This window comes from Mesoplodon bidens (assembly GCF_964165515.1).
Source record: "Mesoplodon bidens genome assembly, chromosome: 3".
In the NCBI taxonomy this organism is placed as follows: Eukaryota; Metazoa; Chordata; class Mammalia; order Artiodactyla; family Ziphiidae; genus Mesoplodon; species Mesoplodon bidens.
The window spans coordinates 11,461,841-11,484,780 of record NC_138178.1 but is presented as its reverse complement, the minus strand read 5'-3'; the positions used below and the strand labels follow the sequence as shown (position 1 = coordinate 11,484,780).

Genomic DNA, 22,940 nt, shown 5'->3' with positions numbered 1-22,940 from the left:
GCGTGCGGGCTTTCTCTAGCTGCAGTGAGCAGGGGTTACTCTTCATTGCGGTGCGAGAGCTTCTCATTGCAGTGGCTTCTCTTGTTGCGGAGCTCGGGCTGTAGGTGCATGGGCTTCAGTAGTTGTGGCACGCAGGCTCTAGAGCGCAGGCTCAGTACTTGTGGCTCATGGGCTTAGTTGCTCTGCGGCATGTGGGATCTTCCTGGACCAGGGCTCGAACCTGTGTCCCCTGCATTGGCAGGTGGATTCTCAACCACTGCACCACCGGGGAAGTCCTTATAATATGTTTTGCCTTAATTGTTGAGTAAGCTTTAAGATTAAATTATTGACCCGACTGCTGTTGCTCTGAGTGACTTTGTGCTGTAACCTCTTCATAGCCAAGTGTCTAACTCTCCATGTAAGAGGGCAGTAAGACCCACTGGGAAGGACTGGCTCATAGCACCAGAAATCAGCATCTTAGATATGCACGTCTTTAACACAGCTTGAATTCCAAAAGTTATCAACAGGTATCAGTGTTTTTTAGAGAAATGCTTTGGGATGCTCACTTCAACAGTATTCTCATTTCACTTGAGTCCCAACTGTACTAATTTGTCTGGAACAAAACCAAGTTAAGGGATTAAGCACTAATGGTGCCGTTACTAAGACTCTGTGTCAAGAATGAGTACCTCCCAGAAGGATCTCTGTCCGCTGACTGCTGTCAGTCAGGTGGTTGGGTGGGCAAGACTCTATCATATTTAACTTTTATACAAACTTACTTTTTAACACATCCTGTCATGATTCTAACATGTGTTGCTCCACAATTATGACTCTTTAAAGCACATTCTAAATTAGGATTTCGCTTAAAATTGCTGTTGCAATTTTTCAGTCCCTCATTAAGACTTTCCAGAGGGTCTTCATAGTTCTCCAGTTATAACTCATAGAAGATAAATTAGTTAAAAGACTTAACAAAGTCTTGCCTTATCTTTAAATATCACATGTCTGAAAGAAATAAGAAAATATCTGATTGATATAATCCATTTCAGTTACTGCAGCAAAGATTTGGTATTTACCTAAATCAAAGACACTAAAATCTGAGAGTAAAGTTATTCCCCACCCCGCCCCCCACCCCGCCCCCCGCCCCCAAAAAAGAGCATCCAGACTTCCTGTGGAGAACAGATTTTCTATTATCTTTTTCTTCCATGCAAGGCAACGCTCAGCATCTTGCTTTGTCATCTACTTGAAAAGCTATTCCGTGGGAAGGGGCGTGGCAGCATGAGTCCTCTCCGGGATGTGAAATGTTTCCGACTTTTCAAGAAACACATGTGACCTGGTCTTCAGATTGCTGCTGTGTCTGAAACAAAATGTCAGCTGGTGTTGGACCTGAATTGTTAACTTCTACATAACAGTGTCATTTATGGAACCACTGTGTAGGTTAGAACGCAGGGTGTGACCCTTGGTTTACCACTGTACCTCCCATTCCTGGCACAGTATAGAGGCTGGTTTCTTGAATGAATAAAGCCATCTCTACAAGTCTGTCCAAGGTACATCTCAGTGCGTTACACTTCTTTTTTAAATCATAAGACTCTTAAATTCAGCCTCTTAAGGATAACACCACAACATTAACTATCCTAGAATCTTTCGCTTGTATTAAATACCAATGTCTTCCCCATTTCAGATGCCAATTTACATTCTACCAGCGCCACTTATAGTTTAATATGTTCCCCTCCCTTGGCCCATCACTTCTGGCTTAAAAAATTACCCAATTAACTGAATAGGAACCCTAATTGGCCAGTCTCTTTAGATCTGTGAGGGTCATCTTTTAAGATGATCAAATCAAAGCATGCTAATTTGAGAAAATATAAAAAATATAGAAAATCATGAAGAAAAGAACATCACCCAAGAACTTACCACCCAAAGACAACCTCTCTGGACATTCAACAAGTAGGAAGACTTAACCATGAACCTGATGAAACCAAGGTTCAGGCCCCTATAAATAAATGATTTACTTTCATAATGAATTTTATGTTTCTAACTTTGTATTCTTATTCTGAAGGAGGTCCCTCAAAATTGTAATAAGCTTCAGGACCCACAAAACTTGGATCCATCACTGCCATTAAGATGATTAATTGATTTTTTAACATCTAGTTCCTTTCTGTTTTATAACATACTTTGCCACTTGACAAAATACAAATTTTTTTCTCATTGCCATTTTCTTTTAGAATTCCTTTTGATAACAGTGTAGTGTTCCAGTGAATGGATTTATTATATGAATTGATTTATTAAATGAATCCTCTAATGTTGGAATCCACTCTTCCTTCCCCCCCGCCCCCGCTTATTCTTATAAACGATGCTTTATTGAGCATCCTGGTAAGTATATCTTTGTGCATAAATGTGTAGAAGTTGAATTACTGGCTCAAACCATATGTGTATTTTGGGGGCTTTTGACGCATATTGACAAATAGCTCTTTGGAGAAGTGGTATCAACTTTCTTTCCCAACAGTGGTTTGTGAGGGAACTCATTTTCCCAGCTCCTGTCAGCACTGTTTATTTTATTGTAAAAACTTTTGCTAATTTCATGGGTATAAAAGCTATCTTATTATTTTAATATTTATGTTTTTCTTATTAAGGTGAAAATTGTTAGTTTTCCATCAGAACGTACTCTGAGAGCTCTTTATATTTTTAGGGCATTAGCCATTTGCCAGTTACAATGCGTATTGATCACCTAGTCTTAAACTGGATTTGGAGAAGCAGAGGAATTTAGGTCATTTGGAATTGTCACCATCATCTGCCGGCAGCAAATGCCATTTAGGGGAAATTGTAGAAGGCATTCTAGAAGGCAAGCCTACGTCTGATTAAGTTGGCCACGTTACCGGGAGAATTGAATTCATTTCAACTAAAAGATATCTGAGCATCTATTATGTGCCTAACACTTTACTATCTATTACCCTTTGATGAATACAGCTAATTGTAATGCAGAATTTCGCAGAAATGCAAAAGCCATGCTTGCAATTTCAATAAGACATATTTGAGAAAAAGTTCCTCAATTCTTAATGGAAAAGTGTTGGCGGGGTGTTTGGGGAAGTTGGCTCAGAGATAGAGCACGTGCTAAGCAGAAGTGGTGGGAAAGTCCCCCAAGTGGGTGGCACAGCGTGGGGAGTGAGCATGCGTCATAAAGTCACAGAGCAGCAAAATGTCCAGTACAACTATGATGTCCTAGGAATGTGGCGTGATTTGGGGTAATAAGGCAGCAATGGAGACTGAGGTATGTTTTAGTTCGTTTGGGCGGCTGTGACAAATTACTGAAGACAGGGTGTCTTAAACAACAATGTATTTCCCACAGTTGCAGAGGCTGGGAAGTCCAAGGTCAAAGTGTCTGGAGGACCCGCTTCCTGGTTTGCAGTTAGCCATCATCTCATTGTATCCCCACAAGCCAGAGGGCAGAGATAGAAAAGAAACACTGCCATGTCTGTTCTTATGAGAGCGCTAATCCCATTGGGGAAGGGGCTCCACCCTCATGACCTAATTACCTCCCAGAGGCCCCACCTCCAAATGCCATCACAGTGGGCATTAGGATTTTAACATGAATTTTGGAGGAACATAAATATTCAGTTCTTAGCAAGGTCACACAATGAAAATCCTTGCATGCCATATGAAGATAAAGAGCATTTTAGAAGATGTCCCACATTCTGGAATGGATTCTGAGATTCAGAAAATTATGAGGATGTGTAACACGATGTGACCTGCCAAGTGCACTTAATTTTTTGCAGACTGTCACCGAGAGTTCTTGGTGACAAACACATGTTCCATTTGCAGAGCCATTGAGATGGAAGACCCCAAGTGTTCAGGCTTCTCAGAAGGTCTGCAAGTGCTTTGAGATTCCTTTCAACACTCTCGCTTTCAGGGCTCTGGGCCTTCCCCTACTCCCCCAGCATGTGCATTATTTCTAACCATGTGTCATCATTTACTTCAGTTGACTTCAAGACAGGAATATTTTTTCCAAGCTGCCCCCATCATGCTTCCACATCTTCAAGCAGATGGTCAGGCTAAAAGTGTGAGGACAGCTAAGATGGTCTAGAGAGGCCAACTGGAGGAGATGGATGTGGCTAAATGCAAAATTTTAGAGGCTGTGTGCTTCCAGGGAGAGATTGTGGCTTCTGCGGATTGACAAAGTGGGATATATAAGTTAGTTAAGCCATTTTACCACCTGTAACTTGTGGCAAGTTACTTGGACCTTCTGAGCTTCCTTCTCCCTATCTGTGAAATGGGGCCATAACAGCGACCTCATCAGAGATGCTGATTCAGTGAAATTACATGTGTACCGTTCCTGACACACAGCAGACATCCTATAAATGCATTTCCCATGTCCTCTTCCCTTCCTCATAAAAAGGGAGTTTATCATCTAAAGTCCTTCAGACTTCCTCTGAATCTGGAACAGCCAGCACTAACTCAGCGAGGGAAGAATGCCAGAGCATGCTGAATCTCATCACCGTGCCAACAAAACGCCATCGTAGATTAAGAGAATTCCTTCTGAGTTTAAGCATTTCTAAATACCTTTCCTGAACTGAGAGGGCAGGCTGAACCAAGTGTAAAAAGACTATTCACCTCTGTTTGTAAAGGCATCTTTTCCATCTTCTTTGGATTTTCATGATCTGTAACTGGACTTGTGTACCCAGCTGGCAGCTGCACCAGCCAGACCCTGAGGTAACTGTAGTTTAAGCCCAATTGTTTTTCTCACTCAGAGCAGCCTACAAATTCTATTTCAAGCACACACACGTACAGAATGCAGATGTGGGAATGAAAACCAGGCCCTTTTGGGGAATGAGGCAGTGATATTTGACTGTAGTGAGGCCACTAGTGGCCCATGTACAGGGGCCCCACCCAGGCATAGTTGGGGCTCAGACCTCAAGAGTGGTTTTGGCCTTTGGGTATGACATTAGCAATCACATGGACAGTCACCACATCTCCCATTTGGGGCAAAGACATTGCACAATCTATGATCAGACAGGCTTGAAAGGCTTTTTCTGTACACTTAAAAACGTGTAACAGCATGGAAATTCTAGAAAACTAACTTTCTGAAGACGCTAAGTATCATTCAAAAGATCTACTCCAATCAAGGAAATGGCCACTTGAGAATGTGCTTCTCGTGTATCCAAACCAGGAACGAGATTCCTAGGCTGTTCACCTCATGCAGCAAAAGCTCTTATAGCCCAGATGGATCCCAAAATGAACATTCCTTTTGGATGACTAATCATTTATTCACTCATTCATTCATTCAACAAATATTTATTAAGAACCTACTATATCATTGGTAGTATCACAGGTACTAAAGATACCCTGGTGAACATCAACAACAAAAAACATTTTTAAAGAATTCCCTGGCGGTCCAGTGGTTGGGACTCTGCTCTTTCGCTGCCGAGGATGCAGATTCAGTCCCTGGCCGGGAACTAAGATTCCGCACGCCATGAGGTGCAGCCAATAAATAAATAAATAATTACATAATAAAAAATTAAAAGGAGACAAGAGGAACTGGATATTTTTTTTAAAAATCCCTGGCCTCACGAAGCTTCCATTTCAGCAGGAGAGACTGACAATAAACAGTAGTAATAATGAAACTATGAGTTATAGTGTATAGTGAAAAACACTCAGGAAGAAAATGAAGCAGGGATGGGGTATGAAATACGAGACAGAGTGGGTGCTGAAATTTTGGAGAAGGTGGTGAGGGGAGGCCTCGCTGGGAAGCTGACTTTCATGAAAGACTTGATTGATGGTTTGGATAAATATAGACTTAGATCAAACATATTTCCTCCCGGATTTTCGAGGCTGTGTCTCCATTGTCTTTGGTTTCTGGGCTGCTGTTAAGAAAGCGAATGCCCTTCTGACTTCTGCTCCTTTGTGACTTTTCTCCACACCCGCTGGGAACTTGTAGGAACCTCTGTTTTTCCCCTGCCATCTGGAACGTCTCAGTGACAAGCCTGAGTGTACTGAGCATTTCATGAACACTTTCAGTCTCCAAGCTCATGGCCTTCAGTTTGGGGAGAAAAAAAAAAAAATCTGATAATACTTTTGGAAAACTGCTCTGTTTTTCCTGACCTCCTTACCAAATTCCCATTATTAGAAATTGAGAGGCTCTGAAGTAATTCTCTATTGTTCTTACTGGTTCTCACCTTTTCCCCTCTCTTAGTCGTTTTGCTGCCCCTTTTGAGATTTCGTCAACTTTTTCTTCTCCTCTGAATTTGTCATTTCTGTTCTCATGGTCCCCAGAGCCCGCTCTTGCTCTCCAAATTTCCCCTTTTCTTGGACTGTCTCATCTCTTCTGAGTTTCTGTTTTCCATTTATTTCTCACATGAAAGAGGCTTTATGAAATGTCTATTAACCCTTGCTAGTCTGTTCATGCGTAAGCGAGGCACGGTCGTACTCACTGGAAGCTTTTGTATATGGCCCAGGGCGCTTCACGATGGAGTGACTGGACAGAATCTAAACCTTACCCTCAAAAATCTGTTGGTCTGTTCTTGGAGGACAGTCAGCTTTCCTCCAGTTTCCCGACCAAGATGTCAGCCCTTTGCCGGAATTTTGTCAGAGGGCACCTCATGCACCTTCCCCTGTGCCTCGTGACCCAGAATCCAGTCCGTTGGTTCAACATCTTCAGTGGTTCTGCTGTGGCTTTGGGGACTCGCTTGGCTGAATGGGGTAGACAGGGGGCTGGAGGAAGCTCGCTGCACCGTTACAAGGATTCAGCCGGCCCTCATGCTTCCCTCGCACTCTGCATTCTTAGCTTCAGAAGGATCTGGTGCCTCTTTTCCTGAACTTCCCTGGCCCTGCAGTTATGCAGAGTTCTGTGCTTGAAGGCCTAGGTGTCAGCTTTCTCTTGTCTGCTGTTGTTTCCTCTCTCCTCCCCTTAATTCTTTGATTTATGCTTTTTTAATTCTTCATTGTCATCTGAATGGAATTTCAGAAGGAGATGGACATAAATTGGTTACCTGAACTGCCATATTTAAGCACAAGTCACATTCTCTTCTGTTTTGAGTCTCTCCTGCCAAAAATTACCCTATTGGTCCTGGTAGAGTGCCTCAGGAGAGTCTCACAAGAAGTAGGAATCAAACGAAATGTCAGGATCTTCCATCCCGGCGCAGTTATCTATCTCTGAACAAGTGACCCTAAACATAGTGACCTAAAACAACCACAATTGTTTATTTGCTCATGATTCTGCCATTTGGGCAGTGTTTGGAGGGGGCATCTCATTTCTGTTCCACGGGACATTGGCTGGGACAGCTCTCCTGGGACTGAGGGTTCCCCTCTCAAGATGGTGCACCCACATGACCGGCCAGTGGTCCTTGCTGGAGAATGGGTGCTCAGCGGGGGCCGCCAGTCAGGGCTTCCGTTCTTCTTCATGTGGCCTTGGTTGGGCTCCACGGACGCTTGGTTCCGTGAGGGAGCGTCCAAGACCACATTCACCACGAAGCCAAGCTCCCTTGTGCAAACTCATATCGAGCTTCCATTTTGCATCACACTTGCTAGTGTCCCATTGGCCAAAGCAGGTCACATGGCCAAGCCCAGACTCCATGTGGGAAGGGACACTCCACAGGGCCATGATGGCTGGGAGGCATGGTTCATGGGGAGCCACATGCCCCCTGGAAGTTTAAAATGCTGTGATCCTGTGCTTCTTTGTGTAACTGATTTGTTCCATTTTCTTTCTGACACATTGGGGCACCAGACTCTTGTACTGTAGATATTTTCATTTGATATAAACATTTAATATGTATTAGAGCCACAGAAATATTGTAGCATTTCCACTTAAAACAGTTCTGAATGGACATAAAGATATAACCTATGTCATTTACCTATTGCTATAATGATTGTGTTCCTGGTTAGTGAAAGACATGGGAAAAAATTCACCCTATGGGGTCAAATTCCTAAATATACCTTTCAAGGGAATTGAGTATTGTCTTTTGCCTTAGGTTACCAAAGGTTAGCTTCTTGTCCTTTTGGTTTTAAAATAGTTGAAAATGAGCCTCTTTAACACCTGCCCAGACTCCAAAGAATAAAAGTGGGTATTTACATCATAACCAGAGAGTGCATTTCTTGGAAATTCCAGACACAGGTCTCTTGTGACGTGCTTTGCAAGCGTGTCCAGAACATTCCTGCCTGTGGTAGGGCAGAAGTGGCTTAGCTTGTGCTGTGTGTTGTGTGAGTCTTGGTCTGTGACTGATAACTGTGTCCATCTTGTGTGCAGGGGTTCTTTATCTCCAGTATGGAGATGAAACCAAGCAGCTCAGGATGCCGAACGAAATTACAAGTGCAGACACAATCCGTGCTCTCTTCGTAAGTGCCTTTCCACAGCAGCTCACCATGAAAATGCTGGAGTCGCCCAGTGTCGCCATTTACATCAAAGATGAAAGCAGAAATGTCTATTATGAGTTAAATGATGTCAGGTAAGCAGTTACGTCATTTGTTCGTGTGCGTGTGTCCACCATCTTGCGTTGAGGGTTGGTACCGACCCCTTATCTCTTTGTGTTCCAGTGAAGAAAGCACACCTGTTGTCCTGATGGGCAGGTTTATTTTACCCAGGTGTGAAACCACTATCTGGTTTTCTAGAACTCATTGACAAGGTTTGGTTTACAAAGGTGAGGACAGACTTCTCCCACACAGATCTTTGCATGTTACATCTGAAAGGAATGGAAGAAATGAGCCAGTCTGCTGTTTATCTAAGAGTTAGGGGAACTAAAGCCCAGAAAGATCATATGAGTTGAAGGTTATACTTACAGGTGGAACTTAACCAACTTCTTCTCAAGGGTTCTTGTCATCACAGACAGAGCCTGTAGACATTTTAGGTAATGATCTCACTGGCCTATTCTTTTTTTTTTTTTTTTTCTTTATATGAACAAGTTAGAATAAAAGCAGTGGACTCTATGCTATTGTCCACAAGAAAGGAGGCTAAGAAGCATTCTCCTTTTCCATTTGTTTCTTAAATAGTTGGCCTTTACTAAAGGATCCCACTTTCTTGGTGAGCTTTCTCCTGGGCTTCTAGTAAAATGTACTCTAAAACGAGGCTAAATGGAGTCATGCTGTGGCAGGTGGCACGGAAAGAGAAACATCTTTATCGACCGCAGTGGTGGTGTGCATAGAACAGAAGGAACCCATCTGAGCTCTTCCAGCCAAACAAGCCTGAGAAACAGGACTTAAATCAACACAAGCAGCAGTCGCTAGTATAGCCACTGAACATTCTAGAGTGGAAAAAAATGATTGAGTGACTCATCCAGCCCTTTCATTTGGTGGGACCAGAACCTCTGATGCATAAAAGTAAGACTCAAGATCATGTAGCCAATTAATTTCTAAGCCCAGACCCAAACCTGACTGTCCATATTCTTGGCCAAGAATTTTTTATTTCCTCAGAATGTTCTCCCCTCAACTCACCTGGGCCCCAAGTTGGACTTCTGGATCCCTTCCCTGTGGGGATAGCAGACTTTCCTGTTTCTTCATCATGGAATTAATAGGAACTACTTTTAAAAAATATGCCTTTAGTGCATAATAAATGTAAACTGATAAATATCTAACAGTGATCTGAAATGACATATTTAGGCATGTACCAAAGTATATGAGTAATTGAGAGCTTTCAATGTTCGACACATGCCCTAAGGTATAGGTGCTATATCTGTTACCCAACCTTCCTGCTTTTTAAAAACGTTTAAATATTCATGGGTTTCAGAAAATTTACGTTTGTTTTTTGAAATAAATTATTAATCGAGCTGTCACCAAAAAAGTCCTGAATTTACAAAACATAAACTTAAACATGAAGTAATCACATGATATTTAGAGAGTATGTTCACAGTCATATAATCTCATGTAGTATTTTAACATGGACAGTCATCTTCTTGAATTTCTGCATTTTGCAGTTATAGAACTTGAGGGATATGGTAATGATAAATACATATGAAACTACACAAAGCCACTTTTGATTGTGGAGCTCAAGGCTGATGAGATTATTGTAAGCAGTTGGACCCCACTGTCTTGCAGCCCGTGCAAGAATTTTTGTATTACAGGGTTTCCCTGGTGGCGCAGTGGTTAAGAATCCGCCTGCCGATGCAGGGGACACGGGTTCGAGCCCTGGTCTGGGGGGATCCCACATGCCGTGGAGCAACTGGGCCCGTGAGCCACAACTACTGAGCCTGCGCGTCTGGAGCCTGTGCTCCACAACAAGAGAGGCCGCGATAGTGAGAGGCCCGCACACTGCGATGAAGAGTGGCCCCTGCTTGCCACAGCTAGAGAAAGCCCTGGAACAGAAACGAAGACCCAACACAGCAAAAATAAATAAATTAATTAATAAACTCCTACCCCCTACATCTAAAAAAAAAAATTTTTTTTTTGTATTACAGTGAGTCATGATTTTCTAGAGGCTTTCCCAAGCCTCAGAGTATGACTGCTAAGACTTTCTGCACACATTCTTTGGGAATGTTGTGACGTAGTCACAAAAAGAGAAATGGGAGAGACGGCAAAGAGGAAAAGGTACCCAGAACTTCCAAACTGAGATGATCCTTCCTGATGCAAATTCAGTTGATAAAATAATGGATTGGCCAAAAAGTTCATTCTGGTTTTTCCGTAAGATGTCATGGAAAACCTGAATGAACTTTTTGGCCAACCCAATAAATGAAAGCAGAGCTTGAGAGAAGTGATCACTTTAAACAATGATAATTTTCAGTTAGTTTGTTTCTATTTGCAAAAGTGATGGTCTCCTTGATTCTTAGGCTGCGGTACTGATAGCCTGATTTTTTAAAAATCTCATTTAAAATATTTTAAGTGGAAAGTCATTGGTTTATAAATCTGTCTATAATTTTACTTTTCAGTGTTTTGATTTACATATAAAAAGTGGATCTAAAAATATTTAAGTGGATAAAATGTGTTTATGTGGTGATGATTATCATATTTATGTGAGATGATCACATGTATGTCCTTTCCAAAGAATTATTATTCTTTGCTTTTATGCATAAAATGCCTCAAGTATATTTTATTTTATTTTATTTCACCATCAGCATTAAATAGAATCTTGCTCCTTGCAAGAAAAAAAAAAATGTAGCGTGTAGATTTTACCTGAAGACACTGGCTTTAGTCTTTCTAAACCCAGAGACAAATTTCATTTCGCATCCAGTATTTTCGAAGCGACGGTATATTTGTTAAACATTTGGTTCTTTCATCATGGTGTTGGGTTCTCCATCTTTTCCTTAGGGAAATGCTACAGAGAGTTTAGGCTGAAATTCTGTGTTGTAAATGTTGCCATGGTAAACACAAGCTGGGCCTTTACTGTTGGTTCATCTTGGATGAACATGTTTCTAAATTAATAAATCAACCTCCTGTGTTTTAAGTACCTTCAGACCCACACTAAGTTTTTTTCATGGCTCAAGTCAGGTTTTCAGTTTCTTTACATCATCCCTTGGGACTTTGCCCCCTCCTCCTCCTCCCAGCCACAGGGTGAGTTCCTGCAGTGAATCCCCACATCCTTTTCTTCCGCAACCTCTTCCCCTCCTAGTAACTTAGTCACTTCTAATAACAAGGACCGCACGCCTCCCCTTAAGCAGACTTCTAATGAGCTGCTTGAAATTTGGAGCAACCATGCAAGCCGGGGCTAGTCATTGCTTTAAAGCAACCACTGACGGATATTTGGTGGAGGGAAGCAAGCCTCGTCCAAGGATGCTCCACTTCGTTGAAAACAGAAGCACAACCCAATAATCCCAGTGATTGCGATCAGCCCACAAAACATGTGGCTGCAGATGGAGGAAAGGAACATGTCTTCCTGCACAGGCTGCCACTGGCAGGAATCACAGTGTAGACAGGGCTAAACGTTCCTGAGAGTGTGCCTTCTGCTGATGAAAGCCGCAGATGGAGGGCGAAGGACTTCATAGACATTCCTAAACTCTTAAATAATTTGGAGGTAGGCTCTTAGCGAGTTGTGGTTCTGTCCTTTGCAGCAGTACGAGGGACTCCAGGGTGACTCCAGGATTCTAAGTGTTTTCAGAGGGAGAGACAGACCAGTGGAAGAATTTATCCGCTGCTTCTCCTATAATTCAACTTGTATGTAGAACAGTATTTTTAAAAAGCCACTCTGGAGAGAAGAATCTAATAAAATTTTTAAATGCCTTAAAAAATCCACTATGGAAGAAAAAAAGGTATTGTAAAGATACTAGTTTTGATCTTTGTGGTACTTTTTTTTTTCTGGACTGCAAATACATTTTCTTTCCCTTGCTTAAGGTGTTTGAAGGAAAAAAAAGCATTTTTCCTTTGCATGTATTCGTGAGATAAGCAGAAAACCAGGTGTCTGGGCAAAGTAAACAATTAAATATTTAAATATTAACCAAATCCCTTTGAATGTATTGTAAATATGGGAGCTTTATTGTTTCTTAAAGTGTTAGCTTTCATTGCCCAGAATCTTGAAAGAAGGTTTATGCTCCCCGATGTTTACGGGCGGAGAACTACGGAGAAAGAATAATACTTTCCTGAGGAACCAAAAAAAAAAAGGAAAGGAAAGAAAAGCTGAAGCCATTTTTCTCCTTTGCCTTATTTATTTTTGCCTATTTTTATGGTAAAAGAACTTTTTGCCTGGTTGATTGCACACAACGGCTAGATTGTCTATGGATGTCTTTTACCTGATTCTTACGGGCAGACGAAGGAAATGGCCAAAATAAGGCTCCTTTCATCTGCCATAGTTATTGATGTTTTTGATTCCAGGAACATTCAGGACAGATCCCTTCTCAAAGTGTACAACAAGGATCCTGCCCATGCATTTAACCACACACCGAAAACTGTGAACGGAGACGTGAGGGTAAGTGTCCCTGTTCTATTTTTACTTTAATTCTGTGGGTTGAACCATCCCTCCTTCTGGCATTTGGTCCCTGTGTAATCACACCCAAACACCAGATTTGGGGGCTTCTTACTGCTCTTCTTGTCTGATAATTCATTATTTGTTCATTGGTAGAGAAATCAGATCTCCTGATCATTTGGAGTAAAAGGATTGAAACAGGGCTTCACACATCCTAATTCATCTCTAAGAATGGAGTTTAGTTATGTCCTTACTCAAGGGGGGGTCCTGAAAATCTGTACATGAAAGGGTTCTTGGTCCATAATACATTAACTTACTCAGAGGATCTCTTGCTGTTTTTTCTCCAGTTAAAAACAAGACTAACATACCAACAACAACAAAGCCCGTGCACAACTGCATGTAGAATCTATTAATATCCTTATATCTGCTATTCCAAGTCCTAGCAGCCTAATTAAATTATTTACCTCCTAATTCAGGACTGTTTGCTGTTATAACAGCAAATAGTGTTAAATATGATCAAATGTCACCTGAATTGTGTTGAGGGCAAAGTACAAAAATCTGCATGCTTTGTGAGCTAAAGTTCTCTAGATTTAGATCATCGTAGAAGATTATCCAAACATTCAAGGCACACAGGGATATTTTGAAGAATAAAGAACAGGGAAACTGAAAAGACAGATTGTAAAATCACACTAATGCAAGTCCATTAGAAAGGGATTGAGTTTCTAACAGTAGCGCTACATTCCTCTGCAGTAAAAATGAGAAGAAAAAAAGATTAACTTCTCCAGATGCAGCTTCCCCCTACCCCAACCCATCGCCCCACACAAATTTAGAAGGTGCCTCGCCATTTTATATCATCCTTTCTGAGGATTAGCACTGGATGCTGAAAAGAGTTAAACTAGAAGAAAAGTAAATGAGTAGGTTCTATTGCCAAAGAAACCCAGGCACTGTCTGTCCTGGAGTTGCAGTAGTGTTCTTCAAGGTCTGTGCTTCCTGACAGTGGTTATTAGTTTTTCTACTGCTGCTGCAACAAATTATCACATATTTAGTGGCTTAAAATGACACAGATTTACTACCTTACAGTTCTAGAGGTCAGAAGTCCAACATAACTCCAGGGGACTAAGATCAAGAGGTCACTGGCTTTCCTTTCCAGAAGCTTGGAGAAAATATGTTTCCTTTTTTTTCTCCAGCTTCTAGAAGCCACCCCCATTCCTCATCTTGTAGCCCTTTTCCTCCATCTTTAAACCCAGCCAAATAGCATCTTTCTGACCCTGCTTCCCTCCTCACACCTCCAGCCCTCCCTCTTCCTCTGTTAAGGACACTTGTCATAACATTGGGCCCAATACTCCAGAATAATCTCCTTGTATTAGGGTCTACTGATTGGCCACCTTCATCCCCTTTTTCGTGTAGTCACAGGTTCTGGGGACTAGGACGAAGACATCTTTGTTCTGCCTACCACACAGGGTCTGTGAGTTTAGGACCAAGAGGCCAGGAGGTAAAATAGAAAGTGCTGGGAGAATTTCCATGTCATTCTGGACTGGAAGATGAGTGGTGATGACATTGTAGGATCAGAGCCTATACACTTTTGGAGGAAGAGGCCTCTTACATTCTCCACGGCTGCTTTTTTATGTCAGAAATAATCTATGATTTGAAGTGGAGGCTGTGCTGCTACTTCAGGAAAGCTAGGATTTGGAGGTTTGCTTTTAGGCATTACACTTTCAGTATATAAACCAGCTCCATGTGAAGACCGATGGAATCACGCTATTCACGAAGCCTGCGCCGAATATTATGGTACACTTTGCTTTTCATGACCTCATTCTCTTTCTCAGTGACATTCTAAGAGTCCTTGCTCCCTTGGAGATCCTTACTTTGTGAGACATCTAGCCTTCAAAGTTTCATGAGTTTCAGAGTTCTGTTTTTGCTACGTGCAGTCCACACAGGGGCCCCAGAATCGCCTCTGAAAATCTTCTTTATGGCTGGGGAGGACACCTGTTTTTAACTCTTGAGCAGATGTGGTATCTCCGTAAGGAGCAGCAGTGAGCATGGAGAAAATCAAGTATTAACCATCTGGACAGAGTCTATGAGGATTCAGAACTTTGGCTCTGGGTTTCAGTAGAGTTGTTCAGTTTTTACTTTTAGACGAAACCTTTGTGGGTCACTTTCCGAGTGGCCCACAGCCTGCTTTAGACAGCAGTGTTCTCTGGAGGAAAGTCAGACTGTTTGCCCTAGAGGAGGAGAAACGAATGTTCACCATCCAACCCACAGAAAAACTTTCAGGTTTCAGTGAAGACGACTTAGAAATGAGAAATAGAACGCAGTTTTAAAACCAACTCAGTGTGATCGTGCCTGCTGTTTGCAACTTGGCCCCTATTGATGGATTCCAGAAGCTAAAAGACCTGGAATTTCTTCTGCCTCACCTTTTGGCTCTGGGGGTTGGAATTCTGTCTCCTTCTTGATGAAGGTGGCTGCCTTGCTATTAAAGGAAAGGAAGCTGTGTTGAGTCCTGCCAGGAACACAGCTGCATAAGCCCACTGCTCATGGTAAAGAACAGAAATAGAGAACAGAGCAAGGATCAACTGCTGTAGACTAAACCCAGCTGCATGGTGGGTGGAGAGCTCCATCTTCTCGTGTGTTTGCAGTGCACACGTGGCCGGGAAGGGATTTGATGATAACTGCTCACCTGAGGCAGTTGTGCAGCCCTGCACCTCATGTCACTGGTCTTCATCTACCAGCCTCCAGAAGCAGCCTGGGCCAGACCTCCCAGCTGCCCACTCGTTACCAATACACATGCGTGTCTCGGAAAACATGGGTGGGACCAGGCAGAGGTACAACAGCGGCAATGCCAGCACTTTGTGGTGGCCTCGGAGTCTTTCCTTAGACAATGAATTTAATATCTTGCCTGTGAGAGAAGAGAAAATGTGAGACTCCGGATCCAAAATGGTCAGTTATCAGAGCAGTGATGGTAGTGGTGTTAGTCATGAAGCATGGAAAACTAAAGTATTAACGCCGAGGTTTTGGGCCTCAGGGCGTGCGTGGAATAGATGTTTGGTGGGGAAAACACGTGTCGAGTTTTTCATTGAGCATCTAGCTGAGCATTTTTTAAATTGATTTATTTTTTTAATTGAAGTATAGTTGATATACAATATTGTGTTAGTTTCAGGTGTACAGCAAAGGGATTCAGTTATTTTTTCAGATTATATTCTATTATAGGCTAGTACAAGATATTGAATATAGTTCCCTGTGCTATGCAGTAAATCCTTATTGCTTATCTATCTTATGTATAGTAGCTTGTGTCTATTAATCCCATACTCCTAATTTGTCCCTCCCTTCTTCCCTCCCTCTCCCGTTTGGTAAACATGTGTTTGTTTTCTATGTCTGTGAGTCTGTTTCTGTTTTGTATATAGATTCATTTGTAATATTTTTAGATTCCACATATAAGTGATATCATAGTATTTGTCTTTCTCTGTCTGACTTCACTAAGTATAATATTCTCTAGGTCGATCCATGTTGCTGCAAATGACAATATTTCATTCTTTTTATGGAAGAGTAATATTTCATTGTGTGTGTATTATGTATATATATATATATGTGTGTGTATGTGTGTGTGTATACACACACATACACACATACACACACCTCATCTTCTTAAGCCAGTCATCGGTTAATGGGCACTTGGGTTGTTTCCATGTCTTGGCTATTGTAAATAGTGCTGCTGTGAACAATGGGGTGCATGTATCTTTTCAATTTAGAGTTTTCGTTTCTTCCTGAGCTGAGCATTTTTGAAGCTAGTCTATCCAATGAGACTTGTGGTTCTCTGCTGGGACTGAGCATCCCCTGATTCTTTACATGTGGGTGCAAATCACCTGAATCTAAATGAATCGCCTGGCTTTTGTTTCATCACATTAGATAGTAGCTTTGATAATTAAGTTCCCAAGGGGCTGAGCTCACCACATGGAACGGGCCCTTTTGCCAAAATTACATATGTACTCAATGGGTTTGTAATTCACACATGTACAACTCAGAAGATGAGCTATTCCATTCCATGGCTCTCAGAGGGTACCAGGGACTTCCTGTTCACCAAACCTAGTGGCTTTTTCACAGTTTTCAGGCTTTTCCACAGTTTTCAGGCTTTTCCACCTTCTTGTGTGCTTTGAGATTACTTCCCAAGGTTCTTTGCTCCAGTCCGTCAGTTCTCTCCTTCCTGTATGTCTTTAATTTTTACTTGCAGGTAAGACAGCTTCCACATTTGCATAGAGAATGCATTCCCCAGAATTGCCCTGCATCTTAAATTACTTCCTAATGGCCAACTCACTTACTGCCCACCAGACCTCTTCTATCTGACCTCTGCATTTCACTATGACGGGTGGTCTCCTTAGAAACCTTGGTTCCCATTACACTGCCAGCTCTAAATCCCTTGCCTACATGCAAACACACCCCAGCCTCCTTCATTTACTAACTCTTCTTCTTCCTCTTGCCCTCTACCTGGTCTTCAGTGCCTTCAGGCAGGCTTCACCTGTGTGTGTGTGTGTGTGTGTGTGTGTGTTTTAATTTGCTTTTTTTCTTTCATCTGCACCTTTTCATTTGTCATTTTTGTCTTACTACTGATTTAACCATTAGGTCAATGTAGGTGTCCCTTAAAACTCTGTCCCTAACTCTGCCATTTCTCTAGAGTTCAAGACCAATGTTCAACTTTCAAGTGGTTGTCTCCACATGGTTATTCTTCCAGTGTTTCCAGTGTTTCCAGTGTATCCTGTAGAAGAAAAAAAAATCCTAATCTTTTTTTTTAGCCCCAAGCCTTTTCCTCCTTGTTCTTCTGTCTTTGTGAATGAGTACATGACTGTGCATGGTGTGTATGTGTGTGCATGTGCCTGTGTGTTTTGAAGGGTGAGAGAGAAGAGATTTAAGAAGTCGAGTTATCAGTGAGTCTTCAATGGCCTAACTCCTGTTTCTCACCCAATCCCACCAGTCCCCAGAGCCCATCCATTTCACTCTGCAAGGACTCTTACACACCATCCTGCCGCCCTGGCCTGCACCATTACTCTCACGATAGCTAACTTTTTTGTGCATTGATGAAGCATGTTGACGGGTAATTTCATGTAAATCCTCAAGGCGCCATTTTGAGGCAGGTATTGGTACAAGCCCTTGTGTTTATAGCTCAGAAAACAGTTGCTTAGGTCTGTTGAAGACACCTGCCCAAGGCCACACGGCAAGAGAGTGCAGAGCTGAGATCTGATCCAGGCAGCTTGGCTGCAGATCCCAGGCTCTTAGCAGCACCGCTCTGATGCTGTAGTTCTGGCGTTCTTTATGTTTCTATCAGTCGGTTACACAACAGCCTTTAACCGGCCTCCCCAGCTCTTTTTACTCCAGTCAGTCAGCTATTTGCCAAGTCAGGTCCCTTAGCGCAACTTGCCATTGTGCAAAGAATAGCACAGGCTGATGGTCGATATCATCTCCATCCCAACAGCCAACCTGAGCCCCCTCAGTTCTTGTTCCGAGTCTCTGAAAAGCACTGTCCTTCCTCACATACAGTAAATCCCCTATATACAAATGAGTTCCGTTCTGAGAGCGAGTTCGTTAAGTGCAATTTGTTCGTTAAGTCCAACCGAGTTAGCCTAAGTACCCAACTAACACAGTCACCTGTATAGTACCGTACCAGCTACATCGCCACTGCTCTTATGCTTGCTTCCGGACATCCTGGGCTTGAAATAAAGATACTGATTACTGTACTCTATACAGTAGTGTACAGTAAAGTACACAAAAGCACAGCCATTTGTAGGGGATGCACACACCTGACAATGTATGCCAGACACGTGAACTAACTTAGGTGATTGGACATGCAAACGCACGTTCGTATCTTTGAGTTTGCAACTTGAAGGTTCGTATGTAGGGGACTTACTGTCTATACCTTCCGAAATTCCATGCATCAAACATACTACAAGATGATTGCTCAATTATGTCGACAAGCTGCTGGCATGAAAAAAGGGTGGGAGGGGACACTGTTCTATTTCTCAGGTCTCTTCTATCCCCTAACAGCCAAAGGCCATGTGTGCACCATGTTTGGATCCTGATTGGAGCAAACCAACTGTAAAAGACATCTTTGAAGCCATTTGGGAAATTTGAACATGTGTTAGGAACCAGATGATATTAAGGGATAACCAGTAATTCTGTTGGGTATAATAATGGCTTGGTGGTTATTTTTTTTTAAAAATGAGACACACTAAGCTATTTACAGGCTAAAACAGCATGACTGCTGGGGTTTGCTTTAAAATGCTCCGGCAAAACAAAGCCAAGAAGTGGCAACTGATGAAACAAAATTGGTAAAATGTTGAAAAATGTCAGAGCTGGATGATGGGAGTTGATTATATTATTTTCTCTACTTATTTTATGGTGGAAATGCCCATAATAAAATGTGAAAAAGTAAAAACTTGCTTTTAGAGGCCAAATAAAAGACCGTCTACCCTATGAAGCCTTCCCTGTCAGATTTAATCTTTCCTTTTTGGGGAGGCATGCTATACATTCTCCTGGTGTTTCAATCCTTTAGGTGCATGCTTATCTTATCGCACAAGATTGTAAGTTCTCCGAGGGCACACACCAGCTCGTGTTCATCTATGAAAGCCAGTCTTGGTGCCTCATCCGTGGCGAGTGTAAATGCTTGTTAAGCAGATGCTTTGAGTGCTAGAATCATGGTGCTACAACTGGTGTGTTATTCATTTTCTGTCATTAACGAGAACCCACTGTAAAAATATCTCTCTGTTCTCATCACCAGAAATAGTTGTGCTTCTCCTGGTTTATTTTTATCATATGGACATTTTGAATCTTGTAAGTGATCATTTTCCCTCTTTGTGTTGCTACTCTAAAGCTTAGAATTAAATTCATGGCTCACCCACAGCTAGCGTACAGGCATTTACAGCGTGAGTGTTGGTGGTGTGCTGGCTTCGTGCCTGGCCTCTATTTTTAATTTTCCTACTTTCATCTTCTTTCTGTCATACATTCCAATTTGACTTTTTCGGGGGGTGCAAAATTGTAATGATTTCTGTGAACTCTATTAATTTCTTTGTGGAATCAGTCAGGTTACAAGTAGTATTCAGTTGGGACTTCCCTGGTGGTCCAGTGGTTAGGACTCAGCACTTTCATTGCTGAGGGTGCGGGTTCAATCCCTGGTCAGGGAACTAAGATACTGCAAGCCGCGCGGTGTAGCCAAAAATAAATTAATTAATTTAATTAAATTTTCTTTTAAAAAGTAGTATTCATTCTATACCATTGTGTTTCTAGATATGATAATAGACCTTTTTGTGCCCACGTAGAAGGCAATGTGTTAAATACTTCACATGTTATTTAAATTAGTCAACAACTCTAGAAAGCATGTAAACTGACTCAGTTTTTACAGATGATAAAATTGAGGCCAGTGACGTCTTTTCCAGGCCCGAATAGCTGGTATATGTCAGACATGGGATTTGAACCCAGTTCTTTCTGACTCTTTGTACTCAGCCCACAGCCTCCCTTCCTTGACATTCCATTCAGGTTTTGCAAGTTTTGAAATGATGCTCTTAACAAGATTTTAGAACATGTAAAATATCCTTTTTAAATATTTGTCTCACTTCTTAATTCTGTTATGTGTCTATTTCCTGGCATCTTTTTATATTGAACATGCTTCATTCTATTCTATTCTGACTGGGCTAAAAGGATATCCCACCAAAAACAAAAACAAAACAAAAAACCCCCCAAAAAACAGAGAAAGAATAGAAGAAAGAGAAAGAAGAAGTATGAACCGTTTAGTATGTATGTCTGAAATGGCCCTTCCACAGAGCTCAGAGCCCTCTTTTCTACAGGGCAGTGCTCTGGTTGAGAAGAAGTATTTGGGATTTGGGGAAGGATAAAGTAATCCTACAGAAATGGAAGACAGGAGAATCCCTTAGAAATAGAAGTTTCAGAAACCAGTCCTAACTAATTTTCTTTCATCCACTCAAGATCCTCCTTGACCCAGCCACCCTGGTGTCCCCTGCACTCACACAGTGGCAGCAATATTAATAGCTAACAGTCATGAAACACTCTGTGCCGAGTCCTGTCCTGAGCTCTGTGCTCATAATCACTCTCATTTGTTCAAAACAACCCAGTGTGAGAGGAACTGTTATGATCCCCTGTTTCAGATGTGGAAACTGTGGATCAGAGAGGTTAGGGAACTTGCTCAAAGCCACACAGCTCATCAGAGATGGAGCTAGATTCGGAGCTAGACAGGCCAGCTCCAGAACTGACTTTTTTTGTTTGTTTGTTTTTTGTTTTTTGCTGTACGTGGGCCTCTCACTGCTGTGGCCTCTCCCGTTGCGGAGCACAGGCTCCGGACGCGCAGGCTCAGCAGCCATGGCTCACGGACCCAGCCGCTCTGCGGCATGTGGGATCTTCCCAGACCGGGGCACGAACCCCTGTCCCCTGCATCGGCAGGCAGACTCTCAACCACTGCGCCACCAGGGAAGCCCAGAACTGACCTTCTTACCACTACAGTGCTCACTACTGTCCTTCCCCACACTGCTGTCTTCATCATCAATGTCCACGGGCCACCCATTTTTTTAATTATGTAAGTTTCAGGTGGGCGGCATCTGTATAGACTCCAGAGCAATCACTACCACACATCTAGTTTCCATCCGTTATCATACAGTTGATCCTCTTCACCCATTTCACCCTTCCCCCAACGTCCTTTCCCCCTAATAACTACCAATCTGTTCTCTGTATCTGTGAGTTTGTTTTGTTTTATCTTGTTTGTTCACTGATTTTTGGTGTTTTTATTTTTGTTTAGACTCCACATATGAGTGAAATCATATGGTATTGGTCTTTCTCTGTCTGACTTATTTCACTTAGCGTAATACCCTCCTGGTCCATTCATGTTGTTGCAAACAGCAGGGTTTCCTTCTTTTTTATGGCTGAGTAGTATTCCATTGTATGTATGTATGTGTGTATGTTTATGCATGTGTACATTTCACATGTGCATGTGTACATTTCACAGCTTCATCCATTCATCCACTGATGGACACTTAGGTTGTTTCCATATCTTGGCTATTGTAAATAGTGCTGCAGTGAACATGGGGGTGCAGATATCTTTTCAAATTAGTGTTCTTGTGTTCTTTGGATAAATACCCATAAGTAGACTAGCTGGGTCATATGGCAGTTCTATTCTTATTTTTTTGAGGAATCTGCATACTGTCTTCCATAGCGGCTGCACCAATTTATAATCCCACCAGCAGTGTGCGAGGGTTCCCTTCTCTCCACATCATGTGCTGCCCATTTCTGAAGACCTAACTCGACAGCCACTGTTTCCTTCAAGCCTTTCCTTACTCCTCTCGTCTCCAAGCCTCACTCGCTACTGTCCTTTCTCTGATTCCGTAGAACCTCACCTGTCCCCCCCGCCTCTGATCACCCTCAGCTTTTCCTGTCTGCATTGTAGTTATTGATGTGCACATCTTAAATTCTATTCTAAACTCCAGGCTTCAGGGGGCAAAGCCCCTATTCCATTCATCTTCACACTCTCTGTTTCCCTGAGAAAATGTCCTGCTTTGAGGAAATTCTCATTAAATGTCTGGTTGGAAAAGGGGCTCATGTCAGCACTTTTCGTATCACAAACTTTTAGTTAATACCTGCTCTGCCAAGACCAGTACAGTGATTTGCACATGTAAACATTTGAGATTTACAGCACATCCCCTTGTTTATCCCAGGAATAATTCCTTAACAAAATGAGAACTAAGAATGTCTATTCTAACAAAATTACCCATCCTATAAATATAATTTTATCACGGTTAATCACCCTATAATTTAAGATGAGAGTAACAGATTTGTCAGATTAAACTAAGTGATTGTCAGAAATGCACACATACCTGCATTTTATTTTCAAGAGTTAAATTCACCCATGGTAGAAAGTAAGCAAATCTCTGGATAACGAATTAAATAAGACAGATCTTGGTTTACTGTATTTATAACTCAGCAGGACAGATCTTGCTTTTAGACTGAATGGGAATCAGTATTTCAAATACCTCCAAACTTATCAAGTAGGGATGATGATTTTGGAACAGTTAACCTACTTCCCTTATTGTGAAGCTTCGCTAATCCACTCACCCAACTATTATGCATTGAGTTCTTCCAGTGGTTCAGGCTCTTGTACGAGACTCCGAAG

General features: G+C 42.0%; 1 protein-coding gene across 16 annotated transcripts in view; it reads left to right on the top strand.

Annotated features, from left to right (window-relative positions):
• KIAA1217 overlaps positions 1 to 22,940 on the top strand; it is a gene marked incomplete at its 3' end in the record, with an annotated part of 492,015 nt that overhangs the window by 362,969 nt on the left and 106,106 nt on the right. For all 16 annotated transcript variants that reach the window (XM_081227596.1, XM_081227592.1, XM_081227590.1 and 13 more), the window contains 2 exons: positions 8,210 to 8,408; positions 12,694 to 12,787. In XM_081227596.1, the coding sequence (XP_081083722.1) occupies positions 8,210 to 8,408; positions 12,694 to 12,787 (293 nt within the window). The remainder of the gene's footprint in view (positions 1 to 8,209; positions 8,409 to 12,693; positions 12,788 to 22,940) is intronic.